General features: G+C 42.5%; 1 protein-coding gene across 3 annotated transcripts; it reads right to left on the bottom strand.

Moving 5' to 3' along the window:
* Positions 1-599: 599 nt before the first annotated feature.
* On the bottom strand, positions 600-26,660 carry parp14rs1 (poly(ADP-ribose) polymerase family member 14-related sequence 1). 3 transcript variants are annotated; one of them, XM_024414786.2, is made up of 17 exons: positions 26,258-26,660; positions 23,307-23,413; positions 23,071-23,095; positions 21,491-21,802; positions 20,797-21,024; positions 17,848-20,123; positions 17,340-17,570; positions 15,196-15,417; positions 11,529-11,613; positions 10,265-10,411; positions 10,004-10,066; positions 8,277-8,453; positions 7,576-7,788; positions 6,698-7,321; positions 4,694-4,839; positions 3,108-3,282; positions 600-1,607 (listed from the first exon to the last, which is right to left on the bottom strand). In XM_024414786.2, exons 1-17 carry the CDS (start codon positions 26,430-26,432, stop codon positions 1,324-1,326), a joined length of 5,490 nt encoding a protein of 1,829 aa, XP_024270554.1. In that variant the 5' UTR covers positions 26,433-26,660; the 3' UTR covers positions 600-1,323. The 3 variants fall into 3 exon arrangements, with proteins under 3 accessions (XP_024270554.1, XP_024270555.1, XP_042183128.1); XM_024414787.2 differs by lacking the exon at positions 20,797-21,024; XM_042327194.1 differs by lacking the exons at positions 23,071-23,095; positions 23,307-23,413; positions 26,258-26,660 and adding an exon at positions 22,207-22,322.
* Positions 26,661-27,028: the final 368 nt, after the last annotated feature.

Here is a 27,028-nt window from a genome sequence, read left to right as displayed (position 1 = left end):
AGAACTTGCACAATTGGTGGCTGACTAAATACTTTTTTGCCCCACTGTATAATGTGAGCTACCGAGTGGCTAGGACAGGCAAGCCCCATTCTATTGTGGAGGACTTAATTGTTCCTGCTGCCACGGATATGGCTGGGACAATATTGGAGGAAAAGGCCCAAAAAACTATACAGACAATGCCTTCATCAAACTACACTGTTTCACAACGCATCAGTGACATGGCAGGTGATGTTTTGAAACAAGTCTGTGAATTTCATGCATTACAGCCGTTACTCCTAGACGTTCCCACTTCACAATAACAGCACTGACTTGTTGGAAAGATGGCATCCTATGACGGTTCCACATTGAAAGTCACTGAGCTCTTCAGTAAGGCAATTCTACTGCCAATGTTTCTCTGGAGATTGCATAGTTGTGTGCTCGATTTTATACACCTGTCAGTAACGGGTGTAGCTGAAATAGCTGAATCCACTCATTTGAAGCGGTGTCCACATACACTATATATACACAAAAGTATCTTGGCAAAGGAGAAATGCTCACTGACGGGGATGTAAAGAAATTTGTGCACAACATTTGAAAGAAATAAGCTTCTTGTGCATATGGGAAATGTCAGATTTTGTTTTATTTCAGCTCATGAAACACTTTACGTGTAGCGTTTACATTTCTGTGCAGTGTGTATATATATATACATACACACACACACACACACACATTTGTCAATCTGATAGCTGGAAAATATATTCATTATTTTTACTTTCCTCCGCACAAGCAAACTGATTGAAAGGCCATTTCATAAACACACACATCCACTTGCTATCACTTGGTGTCACATGATTTCTCAGCACACGTCAGGGACTTTCGTAGAGCCTTATTCTCTATCCATTAACTCACGTCATATAAATGTATGTGCTTATCTGACATTGACCATTGTTTACAATCAACTTGGCAACACTGAACTACAATCCAAAACAAGCCATGCATAGTACTTTGTCTTTTTTCAGTTGTTCTTCCAATGAGACAGTGAACAAGGATGTACATTCACAGGAAGTCCCCCAACCCCTAAGTACAACCTGTACAAAGCACAGTGGCCATTGAGATTGTAAAAAAAAAAAAAAAGGACATATCAATTGTGGATTATAAAATTACAGTCCTTCAGCAAACTTATACAACCAACATGTAACAGTTACACTTTTTCATGCAAAAGTAACAATCATTTTCAGTTTTTCAAGAAACATTATAAATGACAATTTATAAAGCAATTTATAAAAACTTTACACAGCAGATAAAAAGAACGAGTGTTCATTGCATTGCTTTTATCTCTGTGGTTTAGCGGAAAGTGATCAAGTACTCAGGATATGCCTGAATGTCGTTGAATACAACGAACATGGATGGCCCTGATAGGTTGTCTGTCACGCTGTCGTAGAGTTGAGCAGATGTTGTGTTTTTAGCTGGAGGCACTATCATCCCCTGTCGTCCTGTTGTGAAATCTCCAGTCAGAACTCGGCAGAGAAAAATATACTTCTGTCCTTGTGGATCTGGTCTTGAGTATGTGTTACTGGCAGAATATCTGGCAGAAACGGCAAAATATGTGCCATTTCCATACAATGCAGCTGAAAAAAATATAGTTTCGATTTTAGACTATTGCAGAGACAAGACGGAGTATATGAGAATGACAATGTTTACATGTGGCTTTTACCAATGACCATAGGGGCGGCAGGGTAGCCTAGTGGTTAGAGCATTGGACTAGTAGCCGGAAGGTTGCAAGTTCAAATCCCCGAGCTGACAAGGTACAAATCTGTCGTTCTGCCCCTGAACAGGCAGTTAACCCACTGTTCTAGGCCATCATTGAAAATAAGAATTTGTTCTTACCTGACTTGCCTAGTAAAATAAAGGTAAAATAAAATGTAAAAAAGGAGTAGGCAAGACATCACAAACAGATCTGCAACCAGGCTACTTGTTCATGGGTATGTATTATGGGTGTGCCGAGCACTCAAACGAAACAAGTATTGTAAAATATGAGGAATTTTCCTGATATGATTATGATATGCTTCAAAATGATTTCTCTCCCAATTTCAATCTTGTCTCATCGCTGCAACTCCCCAATGGGCTCGGGAGAGGCGAATTGGCGGGTCATCCTCTGAAACATGACCCGCCAAACCACGCTCCTTAATAACCGCCTTCTTATCCCGGAAGCACCAATGTGTTGGAGGAAACACTGTTCAACTGACGACTGAAGTCAGCCTACACCACAAGGAGTGGCTAGAAGCCCGGCCCACCACAAGGAGTGGCTAGATCGCGATGAGCCAAGTATAGCTTACCTGGACAAAACCCTCCCTTAACGGAGGGTTTAACAATTGGCCCAGACGGAGCTGGGCCAATTGTGCGCCGCCCTATAGGACTCCCGATCATGGCCATTTGTGACACAGCAGACTGGGATTGAACCCAGGTCTGTAGTGACACTTGCGATGAAATGCCTTAGACCGTTGCGCCACTGGGTAGGCCCTATGACCATATATTTTTGTAATCCCATGATCAGAATCAAATTCATTTTCAACTGCCAGCATGCAACTCTCATGTCACTCAACCAAGTGAGAGGTACTAAATAACTCAACCCGCTAGTTCTGCTGTCTGTAAAGACATTTAGGTTGATCCTAATGACACAATTGGATAGAGTGCAGCTGTAATTCTGTCTACTCACTTCATATAATAATTTCAGCAGTCACTTTTCGCATGTTTTGCTCCATTTATATTGCTACTGCCTGCTGCTACTATGGTCAATCAAATGGCGAGGATGTTTGCTAGCAAACTATCACTGTGCATGATATTTAACAAGTGGAGCGAGGGTAGGAAAAAAAGAGACTGCTGATGTGCGCTCAGAATGCCTGCTGCAAGTTAAGAACACACACACGTCCGCTGCTTCTGATCTGCAGCTTTCCTGGTCTATAAAAGCACAGGTACATGAAAAGTTATATTGCTAAACTCTATTTAGGAAATTTAAAACACTTCAATTTTTTCGACCACGAGTGATCCGACTATCTACTGTCAATTTAAAGATCATTTAAAGATACGAATATGGTCAGATCGGCACAAGCCCAGTATGTGTATCGTACCATTTTTCCCAGCATAGCTCCGATTGAAGCCATGGTGGTTGATGTGATTGATGGTTGTGTGGCACATTCCATGGAAGAGCCTCTTCTCGTTATTCTTATGACCGTTCCGGAGCTCCATTTCATCCTTCTTGATCTGGAGGTTCCTCCACAGGCTTGGGTTCTGGATCCTCTCAATCTGAAATAAATCAGGGAAGAATAATTATTAATCTGCCATTAATAGACTCTAAAATGTGTCCTTCGTACATTCCATAAACCTTAGTTTTTAGATGATTCTTTGCCATTGTGGGCTAAAATATATAGATTTTTTAAATAGCTGGCTACCAGGAAGACTTAGCAGTACTGTTTGGTGCTTTATTTATTTATTATTCCAAGTGCCTAACCAAATACTAACAATCAAAGTCTATAATAAACAAACCATTTCATATGGCAGATTAAGGATGTGACAAATCTAAAACAATTCTTAAATTGCAATTTTTTCTCATTTAAATGTTTTTTTAAATCATAAAATTACGTGAATGAACAATTCAGATATGGTCCTGTGTATAACCGCTACTAGGGGGTAATGCTCTTCAATCTACCGCAGTATTGGCCTCGACCAGACAGTACTCCTTACTCCTGTCCCTCACCCACAATGGTATTAATGCCGTTTTAGGGTCTCTGTTGTGTGCCTCTCCTCCATGTTCAAAGTTGTCAGTACATTAGACTTCATGTCCCACGTCTCATCAATGTGATAACTCGTTACAGTGATGTATGACAGCATGTTCATAGACGTTCAACAATCTGATAACGCCACATATGGTGATTGAAAGCTCACGATTTGTTCTTGCAGAGCATTCATTACACAATTTTTTCATCAGGGCCGTCACGGTTTTTCGTCATGGCATCTTGTAGCCTAGTTCTAGATATGCCATTAGGGTATTGACGCCGACATCCTCTACCATTGACAATAGCTGCATATCAACTGCAATCATTTCTCTAATCAGCACTGTGATTTTCTCACTCCGTCCCTTCTCGCACTGCTGCCAGCACTGGGTTGGGCCTCAGGGTGCCTCCCCTTCAGCACTGCACCTGTACAGCCAATGTAGCTCAATTCCACCTCGCAAATTTTGCATTTCATCCCCTTCTCATTTAACTTCTCAAAGTATTGCCATACAGATTTCGCTGCTGTCACTTCCCAGCTTCAGTCTTCACCAGCTGTTATCAACGATGACGTTCGGAGCGCTTTAGAGCCGTGGCAAATCATTTGACAGATGCATATCTCCTCCTACTTACAACATTGTTGCATTAGTTATTTGTTTAATTTTTATTTGCCTTTATGACGATGATCAGGACCTGTTAGTGGTAGTTTTGTGATTTTAACTTTGTAAAATTTGAAATTAAAAGTTTTCAGGTTAGGATTTTTTTCTAAATATTAACGATCCCAAATTCGTTTAAATGTCACACCCCTGTGGCACATCCTGTGATCTCAAGAGACCAACAGATGAGTGAAAGTGAACAAATCATCCCTCACCCATGCTAATAACACCCAGCATATCCCAAGACATAACAATAACTACAATGGATGTAGCTTTAGGAACAGCAGGTACCTTTAAAACGATGTTGGGACAGGTGGCTCGGAACAAGTTTAAGACTTCATTGTGCTCTGGGCTTCCTGGCTGAATGAGGCAGGAATGGCATGAAGTGTTTGCTGGCATAGCATCCCAATGTTGAGGGAGACTGTCAATGGGTTGAGCTGGAGGGGAGCACAGAATACAAAGTTAATGTCCTTAAGCTGACATCTTCATTAATTGTTTATATAGATATATATATATTTCATTTATATTTATATAATATCAGGATCAGGATATATATACATATATATAATGTTGTGTCTATGCCATGTTTATCTTCTTGTTGGGGATTTCTAAACAGTGCATTTTCTGTATGTAAAGTACATTTGTGGACAACAGACAAATTGTATCTAATACTAATACTTGAGGAACTTAGCTTATTGTGCAAGTTCTCCCACTTAAAAAGATGAGAGGCCTGTAATTTTCATCATAGGTACACTTCAACTATGACAGACAAAATGAGGGGAAAAAATCCAGAAAATCACATTGTAGGATTTTTTATGAATTTATTTGCAAATTATGGTGGAAAATAAGTATTTGTTCACCTACAAACAAGCAAGATTTCTGGCTCTCACAGACCTGTAACTTCTTCTTTAAGAGGCTCCTCTGTCCTCCACTCATTACCTGTATTAATCGCACCTGTTTGAACTTGTTATCAGTATAAAAGACACCTGTCCACAACCTCAAAAAGTCACACTCCAAACTCCACTATGGCCAATACCAAAGAGCTGTCAAAGGACACCAGAAACAAAATTGTAGACCTCCACCAGGCTGGGAAGACCGAATCTGCAATAGGTAAGCAGCTTGGTTTGAAGAAATCAACTGTGGGAGCAATTTTTAGGAAATGGAAGACATACAGACCACTGATAATCTCCCTCGATCTGGGGCTCCACGCAAGATCTCACCCCGTGGGGTCAAAATGATCACACGAACGGTGAGCAAAAATCCCAGAACCACACGGGGGGACCTAGTGAATGACCTGCAGAGAGCTGGGACCAAAGTAACAAAGCCTACCATCAGTAACACACTAACGCCACCAGGGACTCAAATCCTGCAGTGCCAGACGTGTCCCCCTGCTTAAGCCAGTACATGTCCAGGCCAGACTGAAGTTTGCTAGAGAGCATTTGGATGATCCAGAAGAAGATTGGGAGAATGTCATATGGTCAGATGAAACCAAAATATAACTTTTTGGTAAAAACTCAACTCATCGTGTTTGGAGGACAAAGAATGCTGAGTTGCATCCAAAGAACACCATACCTACTGTGAAGCATGGGGGTGGAAACATCATGCTTTGGGGCTGTTTTTCTGCAAAGGGACCAGGACGACTGATCCATGTAAAGGAAAGAATGAATGGGGCCATGTATCGTGAAATTTTGAGTGAAAACCTCCTTCCATCAGCAAGGGCATTGAGGATGAAACGTGGCTGGGTCTTTCAGCATGACAATGATCCCAAACACACCGCCCGGGCAACGAAGGAGTGGCTTCGTAAGAAGCACTTCAAGGTCCTGGAGTGGCCTAGGCAGTCTCCAGATCTCAACCCCATAGAAAATCTTTGGAGGGAGTTGAAAGTCTGTGTTGCCCAGCAACAGCCCCAAAACATTACTGCTCTAGAGGAGATCTGCATGGAGGAATGGGCCAAAATACCAGCAACAGTGTGTGAAAACCTTGTGAAGACTAACAGAAAACGTTTGACCTCTGTCATTGCCAACAAAGTTGTATATAACAAAGTATTGAAATAAACTTTTGTTATTCACCAAATACTTATTTTCCACCATAATTTGCAAATAAATTCATAAAAAATCCTACAATATGATTTTCTGGAATTATTTTCCTATTTTTGTCTGTCATAGTTAAAGTGTACCTATGATGAAAGTTACAGGCCTCTCTCATCTTTTTAAGTGGGAGAACTTGCACAATTGGTGGCTGACTAAATACTTTTTGCCCCACTGTATGCATTGTAAATACCAAAGGGAAGAGTACCTGCAGACTTGTCGATGCGTCTAATTTTGAGGCTGTTGCCATGGGTATCTGTAGCAGGCCCGTCAGGAAGGGTGACCTTGTACATCTGCCTCTGGAAAGAGACCTCTACGTGGGGCAACTTCCTCCCCAGCGCCTGCTCCAGATGGAAGTTGGGGATGGGGTCAAAGCTCTGGTACTGCCCCCCTGGCTGCTGCTGATACTGCCACTCCACCATGTTGCTGGCCACTTCCACGTTCCTGTTGAAGGTCTCTTTGTCCCTGGCCTTCCTCAGCATCTCCTGGATCTCGTTGACTGCATTGAGGACATCCTTGCTAAGGCCCTCGATCGTGAGCATAGCTTCCTCCCTGGAAGAATTGTATTCTATCCTCACACTCACTCCCATGGTGGTCTGCATGTCGTGGATGCACTTACGGTCAGAGTCAGACAAGTTGAAGATGGCGTCATCGGTGATGCTGTTGCTGACTTGCTCCTTCAGGATCAGGTCCTTGATCCAACGCTTGGCATGGTCCACTCTGGCCTGAGAGCCACCGCAGATATGGAAGAAAGCTGGATCTACTTGCTGGCCCTCGATGACAAAATCCTCGTCCTTTCGTGGCATGTCAGCTTTACTCCAGGTTAAAAATGCTGTACCAATATTGGACACTGCATTATTTAGATGCAATCTTAGGGTATTAGTCAATGGGAGCTAGTGCTACAGTTAACTTTGTTTAGGTCTATGTGGCAGTAAATATTAGGGGGTAAAGAAAGGCCCACGCACGGTAACATATAATGGTGCTCCACAATGCTTTCTCCCGGTGCAGGAAGAAAGCACTGGGGAGCAGCATTATACCATGTGCTGGCCTTTCATTTCTTTATCAACATAATAAGGTAGTCCTTACATTTAATTTTTCCCCACATGCTCCCCTTCTTTTGAGTGTCAACATCTCTGCCCTCTTTCTTCACCATGGATTTGTGGAACTCTGTGAGCATGGCAGGCTGGAAGATGACCATCCTGACCAGCTGCAGTGTGTTTTGGGACTTCTGACCCACCACCTCCACAACAGCATCCAACATTGCGTCAGCCACCTGGCCCGCCTGTACATTGCCCTGACCTTCAATGAGAGAACAGGCTAGTTGCCACACCTAGCAAGTATGGATATGAAGTTCAACAACGTGCAACATGTATATTATATTGCTGCAAGACATTGCCCAGCAATGAAACAAAGATTTTCTGAATATGAATATGACTGTTAACCTTTACTGTCTAATGGAGGGCAAAGTTTAAAAAACAAAGCACTTAGCAAACAGCTAGTATTCAAGTGGGTCAAGTCATGTTCCTTCAATCCTATGGATTCTCACTAGGGTTGCAAAATTCCAGTAACTTTCCCCAAATTCCCAGGTTTTCCCCAAAATCCCAGTAACTTTCCCCAAAATCCCAGTTAAACAATTCCCATAATCAGAGAGGAACTCTGTCGTGGTCTCAACTTAGTGTTGAGAGTTAGAAATGTAGACTACGCAAGGTGCAATTTAGAAATTTGGTAGTGCCAGCTATCTAAACCTTGTACCTGAGTATTCATTCCTGTTCTGTTTTGTAACTCACCTGTGCCGAGAGCAGGGAAGGAGATGGATGTGAGGTTATTCTGTGCACACATTTGCAGTGCTCCTTTGACCAACTCCTGGATCTTCTTTGGGTCCGTCTGACCAACCAGGTGGATGATCTTCTTACACTGCATGTTGCCCGGCTGGGTAAGTATCACTCCATTGTTAGGCTGGGCTCCTGGAAATATACATTGTATACATTATTTGTTTTACTGTACATTGATTTCAGTAGGCAGAGCAGTGACCATATGTACTTGGAATGTAAAGATTCAGAACATATCTAAGGGAGACTTTCCTGATTGTATACCAGGACAAGGAACATATCTTGAGGCAAGTTTGTAGGTAAAATTTTATTTTTAAAATCCTAACATATTTTTTACATTTTCATGACAGGACAGTAAGGAAGCAGAGGCTAGGGAGACAGGTATGTACAGTTGAAGTCGGAAGTTTACATACACCTTAGCCAAATACATTTAAACTCAGATGTTCACAACCCCTGACATATAATCCTAGTAAAAATGCACTGTTTTAGGTCAGTTAGGATCACCACTTTATTTTAGAATGTGAAATGACAGAATAATAGTAGAGAGAATAATTTCTTTCAGCTTCTATTTCTTTCATCACATTCCCTGTGGGTCAGAAGTTTACATACACTCAATGAGTATTTGGTAGCATTGTCTTTAAATTGTTTAACTTGGGTCAAATGTTTTGGGTAGCCTTCCACAATAAGTTGGGTGAATTCTGTCCCATTCTCCTGACAGAACTGGTGTAACTGAGTCAGGCTTGTAGGTCTCCTTGCTCGCACAAACTTTTTCAGTTTGAGGTCAGGGCTTTGTGATGGCGACTCCAATACATTTACCTTGTTGTCCTAAAGCCATTTTGCCATAACTTTGGAAGTATGCTTGGGGTCATTGTCCATTTGGAAGACCCATTTGCAACCAGGCTTTAACATGTCTTGAGATGTCTTGATGTCTTGAGATGTTGCTTCAATATATCCACATCATTTTCCTCTCTCATGATGTCATCTATTTTGTGAAGTGCCTCCTGCAGTAAAAGCACCCCCACGACATGATGCTGCCACCCCCGTGCTTCACGGTTGGGATGGTGTTCTTCGGCTTGCAAGCCATCTCTAGGAGACAGAACGCGTCTCCTTCCTGAGCGATATGACGGCTGCGCTGTTCCATGGTGTTTATACTTGCGTACTATTATTTGTACAGATGAACGTGGTGCCTTCAGGCGTTTGGGAATTGCTCCCAAGGATGAACCAGACTTCTAGACCAGAGGTCTACATTTTTTTCTGAGGTCTTTGCTGATTTCTTTTGATTTTCCCATGATGTCAAGCAAAGAGGCACTGGTACAACTCCACAGACCACCTCCAATTGACTCAAATTATGTCAATTAACCTATCAGAAGCTTCGAAAGCCATAATTTTCTGGAATATTCCAAGCTGTTTAAAGGTACAGTCAACTTAGTGTATATAAACTTCTGACCTACTGGAATTGTGATAGTGAATTATAGGTGAAATAATCATGTCTGTAAACAAATTCCTTGTGTCATGCACACAGTAGATGTCCTAACCAACAAGCCTTTTGCAAGGCACTGTAGAGGGTGACAGAGTGAAAGGTTCGGAGACAGAGAGGAAGAGCACAGACAGTTTGCCGAGCAGAGGCTTGTTCAAATAGTCTTCTTTTTTGATCACATACTCTTTTCAGATATAGAGGTTCTTACCGAGTTGTTGGCATTCAGCTACCACAGTCTGACCAGCCACATCCAGAATGGCCTTAGATACCCCTGGAGAAGGAAGTATAAGATGAACAGAAGGTTTATAAAAATTGTGTACGAGGAGCTTTATAGTTATCAAATACAGTGTAGCCATAATGTTCTGTAATGTAAAGTTAGTACCTATTATTTGCTATGTTAACAATTGTGTAATGTACAGAAAAACAGGTCAACTCCAGTGAAATGAGACAGAAGTAAGGTTAGATTTACCTGACTGGAGATTGAAGGTGTTATTGGAGGAGTTGACGATGACATCAGTGGTCTCCTTGGTGATGTCCCCTGTGATTACCTGTATAAGCACCCCTCCCATCTTCGTCTCGTGCATCCCTGAGCTTGAAGTGATTTTAGAGAAAGGGCCTAGTAAAGAGGGAAGAAAAGTCAAGCCAATTACATAAGGGACCTCGGTCAATCCACAAAATGGATGCCTTTTAGACATGCACATTTTTAAGCAATGAACTTTTAAATATCTCTTCTTTCAACATTCATTTGCATGGAGGATATGTTTAACCTATGGAACCCCCCCCATTTCAGGCATTCAAATCCTATGACCTAAGAGCATTTAATCTGCATGTGTCAACCCTGTTATGGACACTTATTTAACTGCCTAACTATTATTTAAAAACATGTTTGAGATAAATCCAAGATTGTCTCATTGATCAAATATTCCTTGTACAGATAAACTGACATATAATATCAAACTGATAAAGTTACCCTTGGGCCTCTAACAGGCTTGACAATAACAGGGTGAAGATCAGGTTGTCCTATGGTTATTTAGCATACAAGAGTCCCATAACGTTTCATATAGGTTTCCTCATTCTATTTAAAGTAATGTTCTCAAATTGATCAGAGAACGCTAAGAAACAACATTCTTCTGTGGGAATTTCAGTCATTTAACATGACGTTTTCTGCAGGTTTCCTCATGGTTCTTTTTAGTCATGTTCTCAGAACATTAAGAAAACTTACCATAAAAAAAAAGAAAACATTAGTAAAGTTCAAAGAACGTTCTAAGAATATACATATACTCTGTTTTCAGCATCAACAGAACTCTATCTTCTATCTTGTTATGTGTGTTCTTAATGTGATCTTAATGAGTGCTTGTTTCCTTTCCCAGGGGTTGGAACCAAAATTATTTCCAATCGTTTTGTTCTGAACAGAAACACCATTTTTTTGTTTCATTCCTCTGTTCCGACCAGCAAAATAAAGTTATGAACCGGTTCGAACCCAAAAGGTTTACAGGTTTATATCTTACCTTAAGAAACAATAATTTGTCAAAATATACATATATGAATCTCGTAGTCCTCTATAACTCAGTTGGTAGAGCATGGCGTTTGCAACGGTAAGATAGTGGGTTCAATTTCCAGGACTACCCATTCGTAAAACACATGTCGCTTTGGATAAAAGTGTCTGCTAAATGGCATATATTTAAATGACATATATTATGAACATATTAAAATGGAACATATTATTAACATACCTTTACTCTGTTGACTGGATGCTGCTGAGCCCCTTGACATTCCCGACTGGGTTGTGAACCTTTTGTTAAATTCATCAGTGAATGCCTGTGAGCAAAGGTAGAAGCAATTAAAAGAGGAAAACAAATTGCACCTTGAAGCAGAAAATGGTTTTACATTTGACAGTAGTTTTATCGACTATATCACTCAAATCAAATTTTATTTGTCACATACACATGGTTAGCAGATGTTAGTGCGAGTGTAGCGAAATGCTTGTGCTTCTAGTTCCGACAATGCAGTAATAACCAACAAGTAATCTAACTAACAATTCCAAAACTACTACCTTATAGACACAAGTGTAAGGGGATAAAGAATATGTACATAAAGATATATGAATGAGTGATGGTACAGAGCGGCATAGGCAAGATCCAGTAGATGGTATTGAGTGCAGTATATACATATGAGATGAGTATGTAAACAAAGTGGCATAGTTAAAGTGGCTAGTGATACATGTATTACATAAGGATGCAGTAGATGATCTGGAGTACAGTATATACGTATACATATGAGATGAATAATGTAGGGTATGTAAACATTATATTAGGTAGCATTGTTTAAAGTGGCTAGTGATATATTTTACATAATTTCCCATCAATTCCCATTATTAAAGTGGCTGGAGTTGAGTCAGTGTGTTGGCAGCAGCCACTCAATGTTAGTGGTGGCTGTTTAACAGTCTGATGGCCTTGAGATAGAAGCTGTTTTTCAGTCTCTCGGTCCCAGCTTTGATGCACCTGTACTGACCTCGCCTTCTGGATGATAGCGGGGTGAACAGGCAGTGGCTCGGGTGGTTGTTGTCCTTGATGATCTTTATGGCCTTCCTGTGACATCGGGTGGTGTAGGTGTCCTGGAGGGCAGGTAGTTTGCCCCCGGTGATGCGTTGTGCAGACCTCACTACCCTCTGGAGAGCCTTACGGTTGTGGGCGGAGCAGTTGCCGTACCAGGCAGTGATACAGCCCGAGAGGATGCTCTCGATTGTGCATCTGTAGAAGTTTGTGAGTGCTTTTGGTGACAAGCCGAATTTCTTCAGCCTCCTGAGGTTGAAGAGGCGCTGCTGCGCCTTCTTCACGATGCTGTCTGTGTGAGTGGACCAATTCAGTTTGTCTGTGATGTGTACGCCGAGGAACTTAAAACTTACTACCCTCTCCACTACTGTTCCATCGATGTGGATAGGGGGGTGTTCCCTCTGCTGTTTCCTGAAGTCCACAATCATCTCCTTAGTTTTGTTGATGTTGAGTGTGAGGTTATTTTCCTGACACCACACTCCGAGGGCCCTCACCCTCCTCCCTGTAGGCAGTCTCGTCGTTGTTGGTAATCAAGCCTACCACTGTTGTGTCGTCCGCAAACTTGATGATTGAGTTGGAGGCGTGCGTGGCCACGCAGTCGTGGGTGAACAGGGAGTACAGGAGAGGGCTCAGAACGCACCCTTGTGGGGCCCCAGTGTTGAGGATCAGCATTGAGGATCAGTTGTTGCCTACCCTCACCACCTGGGGGTGGCCCGTCAGGAAGTCCAGTACCCAGTTGCACAGGGCGGGGTCGAGACCCAGGGTCTCGAGCTTGATGACGAGCTTGGAGGGCACTATGGTGTTAAATGCCAAGCTGTAGTCGATGAACAGCATTCTCACATAGGTATTCCTCTTGTCCAGATGGGTTAGGGCAGTGTGCAGTGTGGTTGAGATTGCATCGTCTGTGGACCTATTTGGGTGGTAAGCAAATTGGAGTGGGTCTAGGGTGTCAGGTAGGGTGGAGGTGATATGGTCCTTGACTAGTCCCTCAAAGCACTTCATGATGACGGAAGTGAGTGCTACGAGGTGCGGTAGTTGTTTAGCTCAGTTACCTTAGCTTTCTTGGGAACAGGAACAATGGTGGCCCTCTTGAAGCATGTGGGAACAACAGACTGGGATAGGGATTGATTGAATATGTCCGTAAACACACCAGCAAGCTGGTCTGCGCATGCTCTGAGGGCCCGGCTGGGGATGCCGTCTGGGTCTGCAGCCTTGCGAGGGTTGACACGTTTAAATGTTTTCCTCACGTCGGCTGCAGTGAAGGAGAGTCCGCATGTTTTAGTTGCGGGCAGTGTCAGTGGCACTGTATTGTCCTCAAAGCGGGCTAAAAAGTTATTTAGTCTGCCTGGGAGCAAGACATCCTGGTCCGTGACGGTGCTGGTTTTCTTTTTGTAATCCGTGATTGACTGTAGACCCTGCCACATACCTCTTGTGTCTGAGCCGTTGAATTGAGATTCTACTTTGTCTCTATACTGACGCTTAGCTTGTTTGATTGCCTTGCGGAGGGAATAGTTACACTGTTTGTATTCGGTCATGTTTCCAGTCACCTTGCCCTGATTAAAAGCAGTGGTTCGCGCTTTCAGTTTCACGCGAATGCTGCCATCAATCCACGGTTCCTGGTTGGGGAATGTTTTAATCGTTGCTATGGGAACGACATCTTCAACGCACGTTCTAATGAACTCGCTCACCGAATCAGCGTATTCGTCAATGTTGTTGTCTGATGCAATACGGAACATATCCCAGTCCACGTGATGGAAGCAGTCTTGTAGTGTGGAATCAGATTGGTCGGACCAGCGTTGAACAGACCTCAAAGCGGGAGCTTCTTGTTTTAGTTTCTGTCTGTAGGCAGGGATCAACAAAATGGAGTCGTGGTCAGCTTTTCCGAAAGGAGGGCGGGGCAGGGCCTTATATGCGTCGCGGAAGTTGGAATAGCAATGGTCCAAGGTTTTTCCAGCCCTGGTTGCGCAATCGATATGCTGATAAATTTAGGGAGTCTTGTTTTCAGATTAGCCTTGTTAAAATCCCCAGCTACAATGAATGCAGCCTCCGGATATGTGGATTCCAGTTTGCAAAGAGTCAAATAAAGTTTGTTCAGAGCCATCGATGTGTCTGCTTGGGGGGGGGATATATACGGCTGTGATTATAATCGAAGAGAATTCCCTTGGTAGATAATGCGGTCTACATTTGATTGTGAGGAATTCTAAATCAGGTGAACAGAAGGACTTGAGTTCCTGTATGTTGTTGTGGCCACACCACGTCACGTTAACCATAAAGCATACGCCCCCGCCCCTCTTCTTACCAGAAAGATGTTTGTTTCTGTCGGCGCGATGCGTGGAGAAACCAGCTGGCTGCACCGTCTCCGATAGCGTCTCTCCAGTGAGCCATGTTTCCGTGAAGCAAAGACCGTTACAGTCTCTGATGTCCCTCTGGAATGCTACCCTTGCTCGGATTTCATCAACCTTGTTGTCAAGAGACTGGACATTGGCGAGGAGGATGCTAGGGAGTGGTGCACGATGTGCCCGTCTCCGGAGTCTGACCAGAAGACCGCTTCATTTTCCCCTTTTTCGAAGTCGTTTTTTGGGGTCGCCGGCTGGGATCCATTCCGTTGTCCTGGGTGAAAGGCAGAACACAGGATCCGCTTCGCGAAAGTCATATTCTTGGTCGTACTGATGGTGAGTTGACGCTGCTCTTATGTTCAGTAGTTCTTCTCGACTGTATGTAATGAAACCTAAGATGACCTGGGGTACCAATGTAAGAAATAACACGTAAAAAAAAAAAAAAATGCATAGTTTCCTAGGAACGCGAAGCGAGGCGGCCATCTCTGTCGGCGCCGGATCATTTTCCTTACCTGGATCGTCGGTGCATCACCTGGGTGGAGGATGAAGACAACCTCCTTCAGGTGCTTGGGGTTCCTCTTACTGCTAAACTTGAGGACTTCATCCAGCATCAGAGAGGCCACCAGGTCTTTGGGGAAGCCCAGGTTTCCCGTGCCGATGGCAGGGAAGGTGATCGAGATGAGTCCCTGATGCTCTGCCTCACCCAAGCACTTTTTCATGATCCCACTCAATATCTAGGTACATTTCAGTTAGACATCAGTAAGACATGGTTTTATACTATGTAGTACAGGGCTCTCCAACTCCTGTTCCTGAACAGCTACCAACCTGTAGGTTATCTAGCGCACCTGTTAAAATTACCTGGTTGAGGAGCTGAATCAGGTTAGTTACAACTGGGGTTAGAGTGAAAACCTACAGGACAGTAGCTCTCCAGGAACAGGGTTGGAGAGCCCTGACCTAGACATCCTACCTAGGGATAAGTCATTTCAAGTGTCGGACATTACATTACTTACATTTTATAGATATTTTATATATAGTGCATTTGGAAAGTATTCAGACCCACTAACTTTTCCACAGTGTTAGATTACAGCCTTATTCTTTCACTCGTCAATCTACACACAATACACCATAATGACAAAGCAAAAACAGGTTTATGTAAATGTTTGAAAATGTATTGAAAATAAAAAAACAAATCACATTTACATGAGTATTCAGACCCTTTACTCAGTACTTTGTTGAAGCACCTTTGGTAGTGATTACAGCCTCAAGTCTTTTGGGGTATGACACTACAAACTTGGCACACCTTCATTGAGGGAGGTTCTCCCATTCTTCTCTGCAGATCCTCTCAAGCTCTGTTAGGTTGGATGGGGAGCGTTGCTGCACAGCTATTTTCAGGTCTCTCCAGAGATGTTCGATCGGGTTCAAGACGGGGCTCTTGCTGGGCCACTCAAGGACATTCAGAAACTTGTCCCCAAGCCACTCCTGCATTGTCTTGGCTGTGAGCTTAGGGTCGTTGTCCTATTGGAAGGTGAACCTTCGCCCCAGTCTGAGGTCCTGAGTGCTCTGGAGCAGGTTTTCATCAATGATCTCTCTGTACTTTGCTCCGTTCATCTTTCCCTCGATCCTGACTAGTCTACCCGTCCCTGCCACTGAAAAACATCCCCACAGCATGATGCTACCACCACCATGCTTCACCATAGGGATGGTACCAGGTTTCCTCCAGATGTGACGCTTGGCATTCAGGCCAAAGAGTTCAATCTTGATTTCATCAGACCAGAGAATCTTGTTTCCCATGGTCTGAAAGCCCTTTAGGTGCAAACTCCAAGCGGGCTGTCATGTGCCTTTTACTGAGGAGTGGCTTCCGTCTGGCCAGTCGACCATAAAGGCCTGAGTGGTGGAGTGTCCGCAGAGATGGTTGTCCTTCTTTAAGGTTCTCCCATCTCCACAGAGGAATTTTGGAGCTCTATCAGAGTGACCATCGGGTTCTTGGTCATCTCCCTGACCAAGGTCCTTCTCCCCCGATTGCTCAGTTTGGCCGGGCGGCCAGCTCTAGAACGAGTCTTGGTGGTTCCAAACTTTTTTCATTTAAGAATGATTGAGGCCACTGTGTTCTTGGGGACCTCCAATGCTGCAGAAATGTTTTGGTAACCTTCCCCAGATATGTGCCTCGACACAATCCTGTTTCGGAGCTCTACAGGCAATTCCTTCAACCTCATGGCTTGCTTTTTGCTTTGACATGTACTGTCAACTGTGGGACCTAACATAGACAGATGTGTGCCTTTCCAAATCATGTCCAATTAATTCAATTGAACACAGGTGAACTCCAATCATGTTGTAGAAACATCAAGGATGATCAATGGAAACAGGATGCACCTGGGGTCTGAATACTTATGTAAATAAGGTACTTCTGTTTCTATTTTTTCATACATTTGTAAAAAATTATAAAAACCTGTTTTCCCTTTGTCTTTATAGGGTATCGTGTGTAGGTTGATGAGGGAAAAAATATATTTTTAGCAATTTTAGAATGAGACTAACGTAACAAAATGTGGAAAAGGGAAGTGGTCTGAATACTTTCTGAATGCAATGTACACAACAAATACAGTACAAATACACAAAAAATGAAACTATATATCCTTAGATAAGGAACAACATAATTTACCTTCTGTGGTGCTCCTTGTCCATTGTCCCAGTGAGGGGCGATGGTATGAAACACCTGCTTGCTCTTCAGGTTGCAGCCAGTGGTGACAATGACTTCCCCAGGCCTTCCGGCTGTGCCCTGTTGGTTTACCAGAGTCTGAAGTTGGGGGCCAGCAGCGGCGAGGATGGCCTTGGAGACTGCACCATGGTTAAGTGCTAGATCATCACCCACGGTATTGACCACAACTTCTGTCTGTAACAGTAAGATAATTTAAGAGTTAAACGTCCAATGTATTTGTTTACACATGGCAAATAAACTTGAAACAGATCTATGAAAATCTTCAAGTTGCATGTAACTGATTATAAACTGGATTGTCATTCAATGACAACTTGTATATGGTACCTCAACACCAAAAGGGTTCACTACACAAAAATATTGGATCTTCTGATTTTATCGTCATGAAATCTAAGACATTTTTAACTAAGATTATTGAAATGTATACGAACAAGTAACATTGGAAACAATTTACCACAGCATCTTGGATATTCCCTTTCGTCAGGGTAATAGCCAGCCCCTCTTTTGTCTGCACACTTGAACCACTTGTGCGTTGAACCCGATTACCAGGCTGGCTGTGTGTAGCTATGGTGGGTCGATTCTCTCGTGGATGACTAGTCCCATGGCTCCCAAACACCTTCTGCACTGCTGCCTCCATAGCCTGGACTGTCTTGTCATCATTGTTCACCAGATGGATCTTTTTCAGAGTGTTCTCCCCAAACTTGTCATCACAGTGTTCTTTAACAGCTTTGACGATGGTGTCTGCACACAGGGTCAGAGGAAAGCCTAGATTCCCGGAGCTAATAGCAGGAAGCGCCACATACAGGCAGTTGTGGGTCTCTGCTAGATCCAGACTCCCTTTCACCGCCCTCCTCAACTGTCCTATGGCCTTCTGGGGGTTTGCCTGGTCAAACCTGGGTCCCACTGCATGAATGATGTGCTTGCAGCGGAGCTTCCCTCCTGCACCAGTGATGACACAGTCCCCTGGCTTGAGCTGACCCTTGTTCTTGATGATCTGGTTGCACTCATCCTGCAGTTGAGGGCCAGCAGTATCCAGAAGAGCTCCTGCAAGACCTCCACTGTGCTTCAGGTCCAGTGCAGCGGCATTGACAACAGCGTGTACAGAATATTTGCACATGTCTGCTTTGCAAACGGCTATCTCCACCCCATCTGGTGTTTGAAGCTGGTAGGTAGGTTTCATTCCTCCTCCTGCTAGCTTTATGCCTTGTCCGCCATTGCCATCATACTCTTCTTCAATCAGCTGGACCACACAGCCTGTCTGATTCATGACTGTGTCAACATACATGGGCTCATTGTCCTGGAAGAACTTTTTTGCTCCAGGCTTGGAGATTCTCAAGGCGTCAAAGAATGTGGAGGATAACAAGTTTTCGAATAATGCCTTGCAATCTGTTACGTGAACTCTGGTGCCACTCAGGTAAATAGCCTCATCCTTGAAAGAAACTTTAACTCCACTATCTCTGACTTTATCAGACCAAGCATCCCTGTGTTGTTCCTGGATGAATTTAACAATAGCCTCAGGCTTAACTTCGATAGTTTCATCAACATGAGCATTTTGGTGTAAGAAATCATTCAATTCATTACAAACTAAGAGAACAGTTTCCTTGTAGCCAGACACTACCACTTGTTGTCCTGAATAGTCACCAGTCTGAACCATAACTTTCCTGAAAGGAGTGTTTGAAGCTTCCTCCAAACGTTTGGCAATATCCTTCCACTCGGACATCCTCAGGAGATCGGAGTCTTCTACATCTATGTATTGAGAAATCAAAAGCGTATGCAGTTGATGTTCTGCTTCGCACAGGGCCTCCTCAGAGACAGCCAGAATCTGCACTCCTTTTCTCTCTATTTTTAGTGCTGCATTGATGCGCTGTAAGGTCAGAAGGGAACTGGTTACCTTTTCCTGGTTTTCTTCCTGTAGGAACTCAAGGACGTAGTCATCCAATTCCACCAGCTTTTGTTTCAGGGCTACTACTTCACCTGCAAGCTTTCTGTTAGCACACAACACCTCTTGCATCAACCCATAGATGGTCACACTCTGGCTCTCTTGATTATACGTCAGCTTCAACTCTGGGAATTCACCAACAATCTTGTCCAGCAGGCCGCCATGCAACAGTACCTGGTAGATTGATGGAACCAGAGGGAACTCCTCTGTTATGCTCATCTTCTCCCTCTTGATTCTTCTATAAATCCTGTCCATGATCCCATCCAGTGTCTGCCTGAGCCGGTCCACATCTTCTACCAATCCTACCACTGCCAGAACACCTCTGGTCTCCTCATGGACTACCATCACGGCCTCCCCAGACACTGCCTTGAGGATCTCCCCTTCAGACTCTTCCCATGCAGTGTCCTGAACCTGGAGCTCCAATGATTTAAAGTTAGACAAGGCTTGGATTAAGGCAACTTTGGTGGTGTCCTTCCATTGTTGTAAGTGCTTGGGTTTCACACCCTTCTGTTTGAGTAGAGATGGCAGTGGGCTTAACTTGATGGTAGGTTGTTGGAAGTCTACATTGCAGAAGTGTTTGCTCATTTCCTTGTGGATGGTCTCTGCAGCTTCCTGGTTGTCACAGAGGTATCTCCAAATTGCCTGGTTGATGTTTTCGGTGAAGGCAGAAGGGAGTTTCAATGTGGGTCTGTCTTTGCCGTACAAGGCTGTTCCCAGAGAATCATAGAAGGGGAAAGCCTTGAGAGGCTGCTTCTCGATGTAATGTGGTTTCTCTAGGACTCTGTGAACAGCTAATAAAAAACACATAATATTGGATTATTCCTCATACATTATGAAATATAATTTTGTCATAACATAACTATGTAGTACCAAGGACGGTAGAAGTAGGGGGCGGCAGGAGAGGCAGCCCCCCTGCTCTACCGCACCTTTGATGTGTTAAAGGAATAGTCATTGAACTCTGGACACTGACTGTAGACCTAACTTCTCACATATAACCAAATATAAAATTACCTAATAGAGAATTAAGCATTTATTGCAGTAGAATTATACACCAATTGTTAATTTTGTCTTAGGAACAGGAGGGAGAAATATGAGCTATTTTTTCCACCATCTGAATGCACATGTGCCTGTAAACATGCTATTTTAAGCGATTTTGACTTATATAAAATCTGACAATATTTAATCAAATAAAATGATGCATCCAAGACAAACTTATGAGAAACACGTTAGATCATTCACAGCCTTAATTTCCTTAAGAGGTGAACATTTGCACAGGATGAATCCTTCCCGTGTTCGATTTTCATCCTTAAAAGTAATCGCTCTGCGAGAAGCAAAAACGGAAGAGAGACAACTACTTTACCGATGTCAACTAGAGTATTGATGCATACCTAAATAAGGCATACGGTTTTTTGCCCCTGCACCCTATGGAAAAATCATTCTGCTTTCTCTTAGTACTGTTTTTACCTTTAGGATCTTGAAAGGTGAGGATTGCTGATTGGTCCTCTTCATTCATTTCAGCGTCTTCCACCTCCTCACCCCCTTTTCCAAATAACAGTTGGAGGTGGTCTGAACTAACATTTGGATTTATGTTTTCAACTTTCACTTTTGTGGTGAGTTCCAGGAGTTTAACAGATAGTTGTTTCTGTCTGAACATCCTGTTGCTGGTACAGCTGGTGATGAAGTTCTCAGTCTCTGACAAATAAGATAAGTAGTAGAGTATGCTGATGAGATATGGCCTTGTTTTCAAGAGATACTAAGTCATAACATTCAGTAAATAGTTGGTGTCTTTGATGATGTGTTGTATGTAAAGGATAAAATTATATACCTCTCAAAATGGTATTTACATTTTAGTCATTTAGGAGATTTACAAGCAGTAAATTATATTACAGGTAGACTCCGCGAGATTACGTAAATGCACAAAGTAAACATATTGGGTGGAAGAGCAAGGCAAAACTTCTCAGCTGTTTTAGTCCCGTAGCTTCCACCTTGTAGCAGTGTGATGTGAACCTGTGCGCATGCGCACATAATCTGTGTGAATGTATGCGAGCAAAGTCTTGCATCGCCCTCATCGCAATATCTGCAGTAATGCTCATGGCAATGTCATAATGCTGATTCTATCTTTAAGGTGGAAAAACAACAAATCATTCTTATTGTTTACCTTTTCCATTTTGGAAAGTCACCACAGCCAAGCCGGTGTCTAGGACAGGTGTCAGGATCTCCAGACTGAAGGTTTGAGTTGCAGTAGGAGAGTCAGAACCAGAGGTGTTATACGCACTCAGGATGTTCTCTATCAGCATCTCCAGGAACTCCTTGTTCATGCTCTCCTCAATGTTCCCCAACACGGCTGAGGTGGACACCAACTTTTCCTCGACTTCCATCGGTTCAATCTCCATCTCTGTCTGTGGCTCAGTAAGGGAAGTGTGTCCATCTCCAACCCCACTCGTTGGTAAGTCTTTTGAGTCAGTAGCATCTGAGAATGATAAGACCATGTATTTTTGGAGGTTTACGACTACTTTTGTTGATTTCTTCAACAACAACTGTAATACAACTTTATCAATGCATTATTAACCACTGCTGAGCCAAATCAGTTATAGTATGTTAGCTTAACCATGATATAGAATGCAAACTTTTGTGTCGTATAGTTAAACATTATATATTTATGTATAATTCTAGAAAACATTCCTTTCACATACACTAGTGGTTCCCAAAACGTTGTACTGCGACCCATTTAACCCTTTCAAATGTTATTGCGAACAGCCCAATAAAAAATCTTTACTTTAAAAAAATAAAATCAGGTCAGACACAAACCAATAGGAATCCCCCACAACCCTGCACCACTTGAGAAATGCTGAGATATTATTTTAGCCTACTAACCAACAGCTTGCTTTTTGAAGCCTAGTAATTCCTGCTGAGCATCAGCCTCTGCCTTCCTCTTAGCTGACGCCATGAGCTAGCTGTCAATTGGCTCCCTATAACCTGCTGAATTGTGGGTAACACTTTACTTAAAGCCTGCAGGTGTTATGCTTTATAACATGTAAGCATGTAAGAACATACACTGAGTGTATAAAACATGTAAAGAATACACCCCCCCTGCTCTTAGAACAGCCTCAATTCGTCAGGGCATGGACTATACAAGGTGTCGAAAGCGTTCCAAAGAGATGCTGGCCCATGTTGACTCCAATGCTTCCCACAGTTGTGTCAAGTTGGCTGATGTCCTTAAGGTTGTGGACCATTCTTGATACACATGGGAAACTGTTGAGCATGAAAAACCAAGAGGTTCTTGACACAGACCGGTACCCCTGGCACCTACTACCATACCCTGTTCAAAGACATGTATATGTCATGTCTTATAATACCACAATTTCTTGTAATAACACAAATGTTTGCATAGTACGGCATGTTGAATAGTTTAACATATATATATTTTTATTTAACCTTTATTTAACTAGGCCAGTCAGTTAAGAACAAATTCTTATTTACAATGACGGCCTACACCGGCCAAACCCGGACGACGCTGGGCCAATTGTGCGCCGCCCTATGTTACTCCCAATCACGGCCGGTTGTGATACAGCCTGGATTCGAACAAGGGTGTCTGTAGTGACGCCTTTAGCACTAAGATGCAGTGCCTTAGACCGTTGCGCCACTCGGGAGCCCAATATGAGTGTTTAATATTGCCTGCCTTGTTAGCTGCCAAACAACTATAGATGTTTATCAAAAAATGAAATGTTTGATACTTGCCTGAGGTGACAGGAGACTGTGTTTCCTAAATATAAAAAAATATTGTGTTATGTATTTAATACAGCATTGAGATTGGTCAACATAGTCACATGATTGGCTATAAAATTGTCACTTAAAACTTTGAAAATTCAGAACAAAGACTCAATTGGTAAAAATAGGGAACTGGTAGTGCATCTGCACAATCTGGCTGTAAGAGAGAAGAATAGCCTATGGTTCACAATCAGGACACTACTGACCTTTACATTCTTTGGGACATCATCTGATGGCAGACCAATGGTCAGTTTCAGCACCCCTCGATCCAACCTGATCTCGTGCTCCTGCTTCTCAAGAACTCTATGCCTGACTGTGCATGGGACAGAAAAGAACCGCTACTAATGATGCAATGTTCAAAACACATTCAGCCATGAATAACAATGTAATAACAATGTAAGGGATAGTTCATAATTTACTGGGGAGGGGGTCCAAAATAGGGGAAGGTTGTCAAACTTTTTACTTTGCTTTGGGGAGGGTTGTGTGTTTATTTTTTATTGGGCACAGGGGAGGGTAGCGTGTTTTTTGCCTGGTTTACATTTGCCCTTTTGCAGGTTTTACTACATACAGTTGAAGTCGGAAGTCTACATACAATAGGTCAGAGTCATTAAAACTCGTTTTTCAACCACTCCACAAATTTCTTGTTAACAAACTAGTTTTGGCAAGTCGGTTAGGACATCTACTGTGTGCATGACACAAGTAATATTTCCAACATTTGTTTACAGACAGATTATTTAACTTATAATTCACTGTATCACAATTCCAGTGGGTCAGAAGTTTACATACAATACGTTGACTGTGCATTCAAACAGCTTGGAAAATTCCAGAAAATGATGTCATGGCTTTAGAAGCTTCTGATAGGCTAATTGACATCATTTCAGTCAATTGGAGGTGTACTTGTGGATGCATTTCAAGGCTACCTTCTAACTCAGTGCCTCTTTGCTTGACATCATGGGAAAATCAAAAGAAATCAGCCAAGACCTCAGAAAATAAATTGTAGACCTCCACAAGTCTGGTTCATCCTTGGGAGCAATTTCAAAAGGCCTGAAGGTGCCACGTTCATCTGTATAAACAATAATACGCAAGTATAGACACCATGGGACCACACAGCAGTCATACCGCTCAGGATGGAGACGCTTTCTGTCACCTAGAGATGAACGTACTTTGGTGCAAATCAATCCCAGAACATTAGCAAAGGACCTTGTGGAGATGCTGGAGGAAACGGGTACAAAATTATCTATATCCACAGTAAAACAAGTCCTGTATGTACGGTTTTCAACTGCACATGGGGACAAAGATCATACTTTTTGGAGCAATGTCCTCTGGTCTGATGAATCAAAAATAGAACTGTTTGGCAATAATGACTATCGTTATGTTTGGAGGAAAAGGGGGAGGCTTGCAAGCCGAAGAACACCATCCCAACCGTGAAGCACGGGGGTGGCAGCATCATGTTGTGGGATGCTTTGCTGCAGGAGGGACTGGTGCACTTCGACAAAATAGTATGGCATCATGAGGGAGGAAAAATATGTGGATATATTGAAGCAACATCTCAAGACATCAGTCAGGAAGTTAAAACTTGGTCGCAAATGGGTCTTCCAAATGGACAATGGCCCCAAGCATACTTCCAAAGTTGTGGCAAAATGGCTTAAGGACAACAAAGTCAAGGTATTGGAGTGGCCATCACAAAGCCCTAATCTAAATCCTATAGAACATTTGTGGGCAGAACTGAAAAAGCGTGTGCGAGCAAGGAGGCCTACAAACCTACTCAGTTACACCAGCTCTGTCAGGAGGAATGGGCCAAAATTCACCCAACTTATTGTGGGAAGCTTGTGGAAGGCTACCCAAAACGTTTGACCCAAGTTAAACAATTTAAAGGCAATGCTACCAAATACTAATTGAGTGTATGTAAACTTCTGACCCACTGGGAATGTGAGGAAAGAAATAAAAGCTGAAATAAATCACTCTCTATTTTTCTGACATTTCACATTCTTAAAATAAAGTGGTGATCCTAACTGACCTAAATTAGGGATTTTTTTACAAGGATTAAATATCAGGAATTGTGAAAAACTGAGTTTAAATGTACTTGGCTATGGTGTATGGAAACTTCCGACTTCAACTGTAATTTCTTCCATCCTAGCCAGATTTCCTCATCTGCTTGCATACCCCTCCCTTATATCAAAGTGTTTTGGTACTTCCCTTATAGGGCTGGGCAATATGGCCAAAATATCACATCATATGGTATTTTTCAAATTTGACAGTATTTTATGTTTTTGATTAATAAAAAGTTCTACATTTGCTTTATGAGTAGTGCGTGACCCTCAGGTGGCAACACATATATTCTAAATTATTTAAATGGGTCTTTCTCCACTTGGATTGTTTTATACTGTTCAATTCAACTTCACCCTAAAATAATTTATTCTGCATTTCCTGCACTCATTTAATATTCCCCAAATTAAATTCTATTGTAGCTGATTTCCTGGTGTTACATTTTTTTTTATGACTAACAATGAAAATGTTAAAAATAAAAATCTATTATTTTTGGGGGCTTAGAAAACATGGGGGGGAGGCGATACATGGGGGGGCGGGGGGCCATAAAACCACCGGGGCCAGTTGGGGGACCCTGGTCTATTTCATTGTGGTGTTGAAAATGAAAACGCTAACCATGATATTGAACAGTGGAGGCTGCTGAGGGGAGGACAGCACATAATAATGGCTGGAACGGAGTTAATGTGTTTGATACCATTCCATCGATTCCACGGCGGCCATTACCATGAACCCATCTCCCCAATTAAGGTGCCACCAACCTCCTGTGATATTGAAGTGCCGGAAGTCGGTATGCTTTGTTTATTGGATGTGTGGTGCATTGGCACAGAAACACAGAAATGTGATTTGATCCCTCAACCTTCTGGCCCGTAGCCCTGCGTGTCATCAGTGCCACAAAATAATGCTGTGTAAAATTCGATATCCACGTTTATAAACACTGGGTCGCTACCGTTATTATTTGTGGTTGTAAACATTATTTTGAGTTAATCATATGATGGGCAGGGTAGGCACAAGTACATTTCGAACTTCCTTAACAACATTGGTTGAATGTCATCTCTAACCAATAGGTGATACAGGCCGTTTAAAACAAGCATTTACAATTGCTATAACTTACCCTCCTCAGTTTTGAACCGCACTACTGCTTCTTGTCCATTTTCGTATTCCACAAGACAATCACCACCGTTAGACTTTTTACTTTGGAAATATTTTACCAACTTGTTTTTCAGTTTGGGAATATTGGGATTCCTCTCCAACTCAACAAGCAGGGCAAATGCGTAGGCTTCTGCCATCCTGCCCGAACAACTTCAAATGACGAACAACACTATCTATTCACTGTAGGTGCGGTAGCGAGTAGCCTATCAGTTTAGTTTCGCTTTTGATTCTGGTGAAACCATGTATATGACATTGCAACTTGATCGGTATCGCGCATCACCCTATTTTATCCTGTGCATTGTCGTCTGAAAATAGCTTTATTATTGAAAGGAATAGGCCTACACTTGCAACGTGTATGAACACTTTCTTACAGTGTGCATACTTCAAACTATTAGTATTGTTTTGTAAGCCTATTTATGTGCGTATTTCTTTGCATACAAAAGGGGGCGTTTTTAAGTTTCTTCTTTCTGATAACTTTCACTGGTTTCCTTCAAAGTTGCACTATGCAGAAATCGCTACGTCATTTCCTGGTTGCTAAAATTCGAATAGTTTGCCTCATTTTCAGTTTGTGACAAAACAAGCAAGTATAGAATCATTGTACCATCTAAACCGCTGTGAAATATATTTTTCTTAACCAAAAATATTGTACTTTCAGCTGTTTAAACGTAAAAGACGCAAAAACAAAACTTAAGAACGGGAAGCATATAAATACCACACATAGAACAGATATACC

This window comes from Oncorhynchus tshawytscha, linkage group LG09 (genome assembly GCF_018296145.1).
Source record: "Oncorhynchus tshawytscha isolate Ot180627B linkage group LG09, Otsh_v2.0, whole genome shotgun sequence".
Lineage (NCBI taxonomy): Eukaryota > Metazoa > Chordata > Actinopteri > Salmoniformes > Salmonidae > Oncorhynchus > Oncorhynchus tshawytscha.
Note: the sequence above shows the minus strand (reverse complement) of the source record. Positions and strands in the feature narration are given on the sequence as shown.

Coding starts and splice junctions, on each gene's coding strand:
- parp14rs1 (XM_024414786.2), bottom strand. CDS start 26,432: ATGGCAGAAGCCTACGCATTTGCCCTGCTTGTTGAGTTGGAGAGGAAT. Junction 17,571..17,847: donor GGAATATCCAAGATGCTGTG/GTAAATTGTTTC, acceptor TTACTGTTACAG/ACAGAAGTTGTGGTCAATAC. Junction 3,283..4,693: donor GTCCCAACATCGTTTTAAAG/GTACCTGCTGTT, acceptor GATTTATTTCAG/ATTGAGAGGATCCAGAACCC.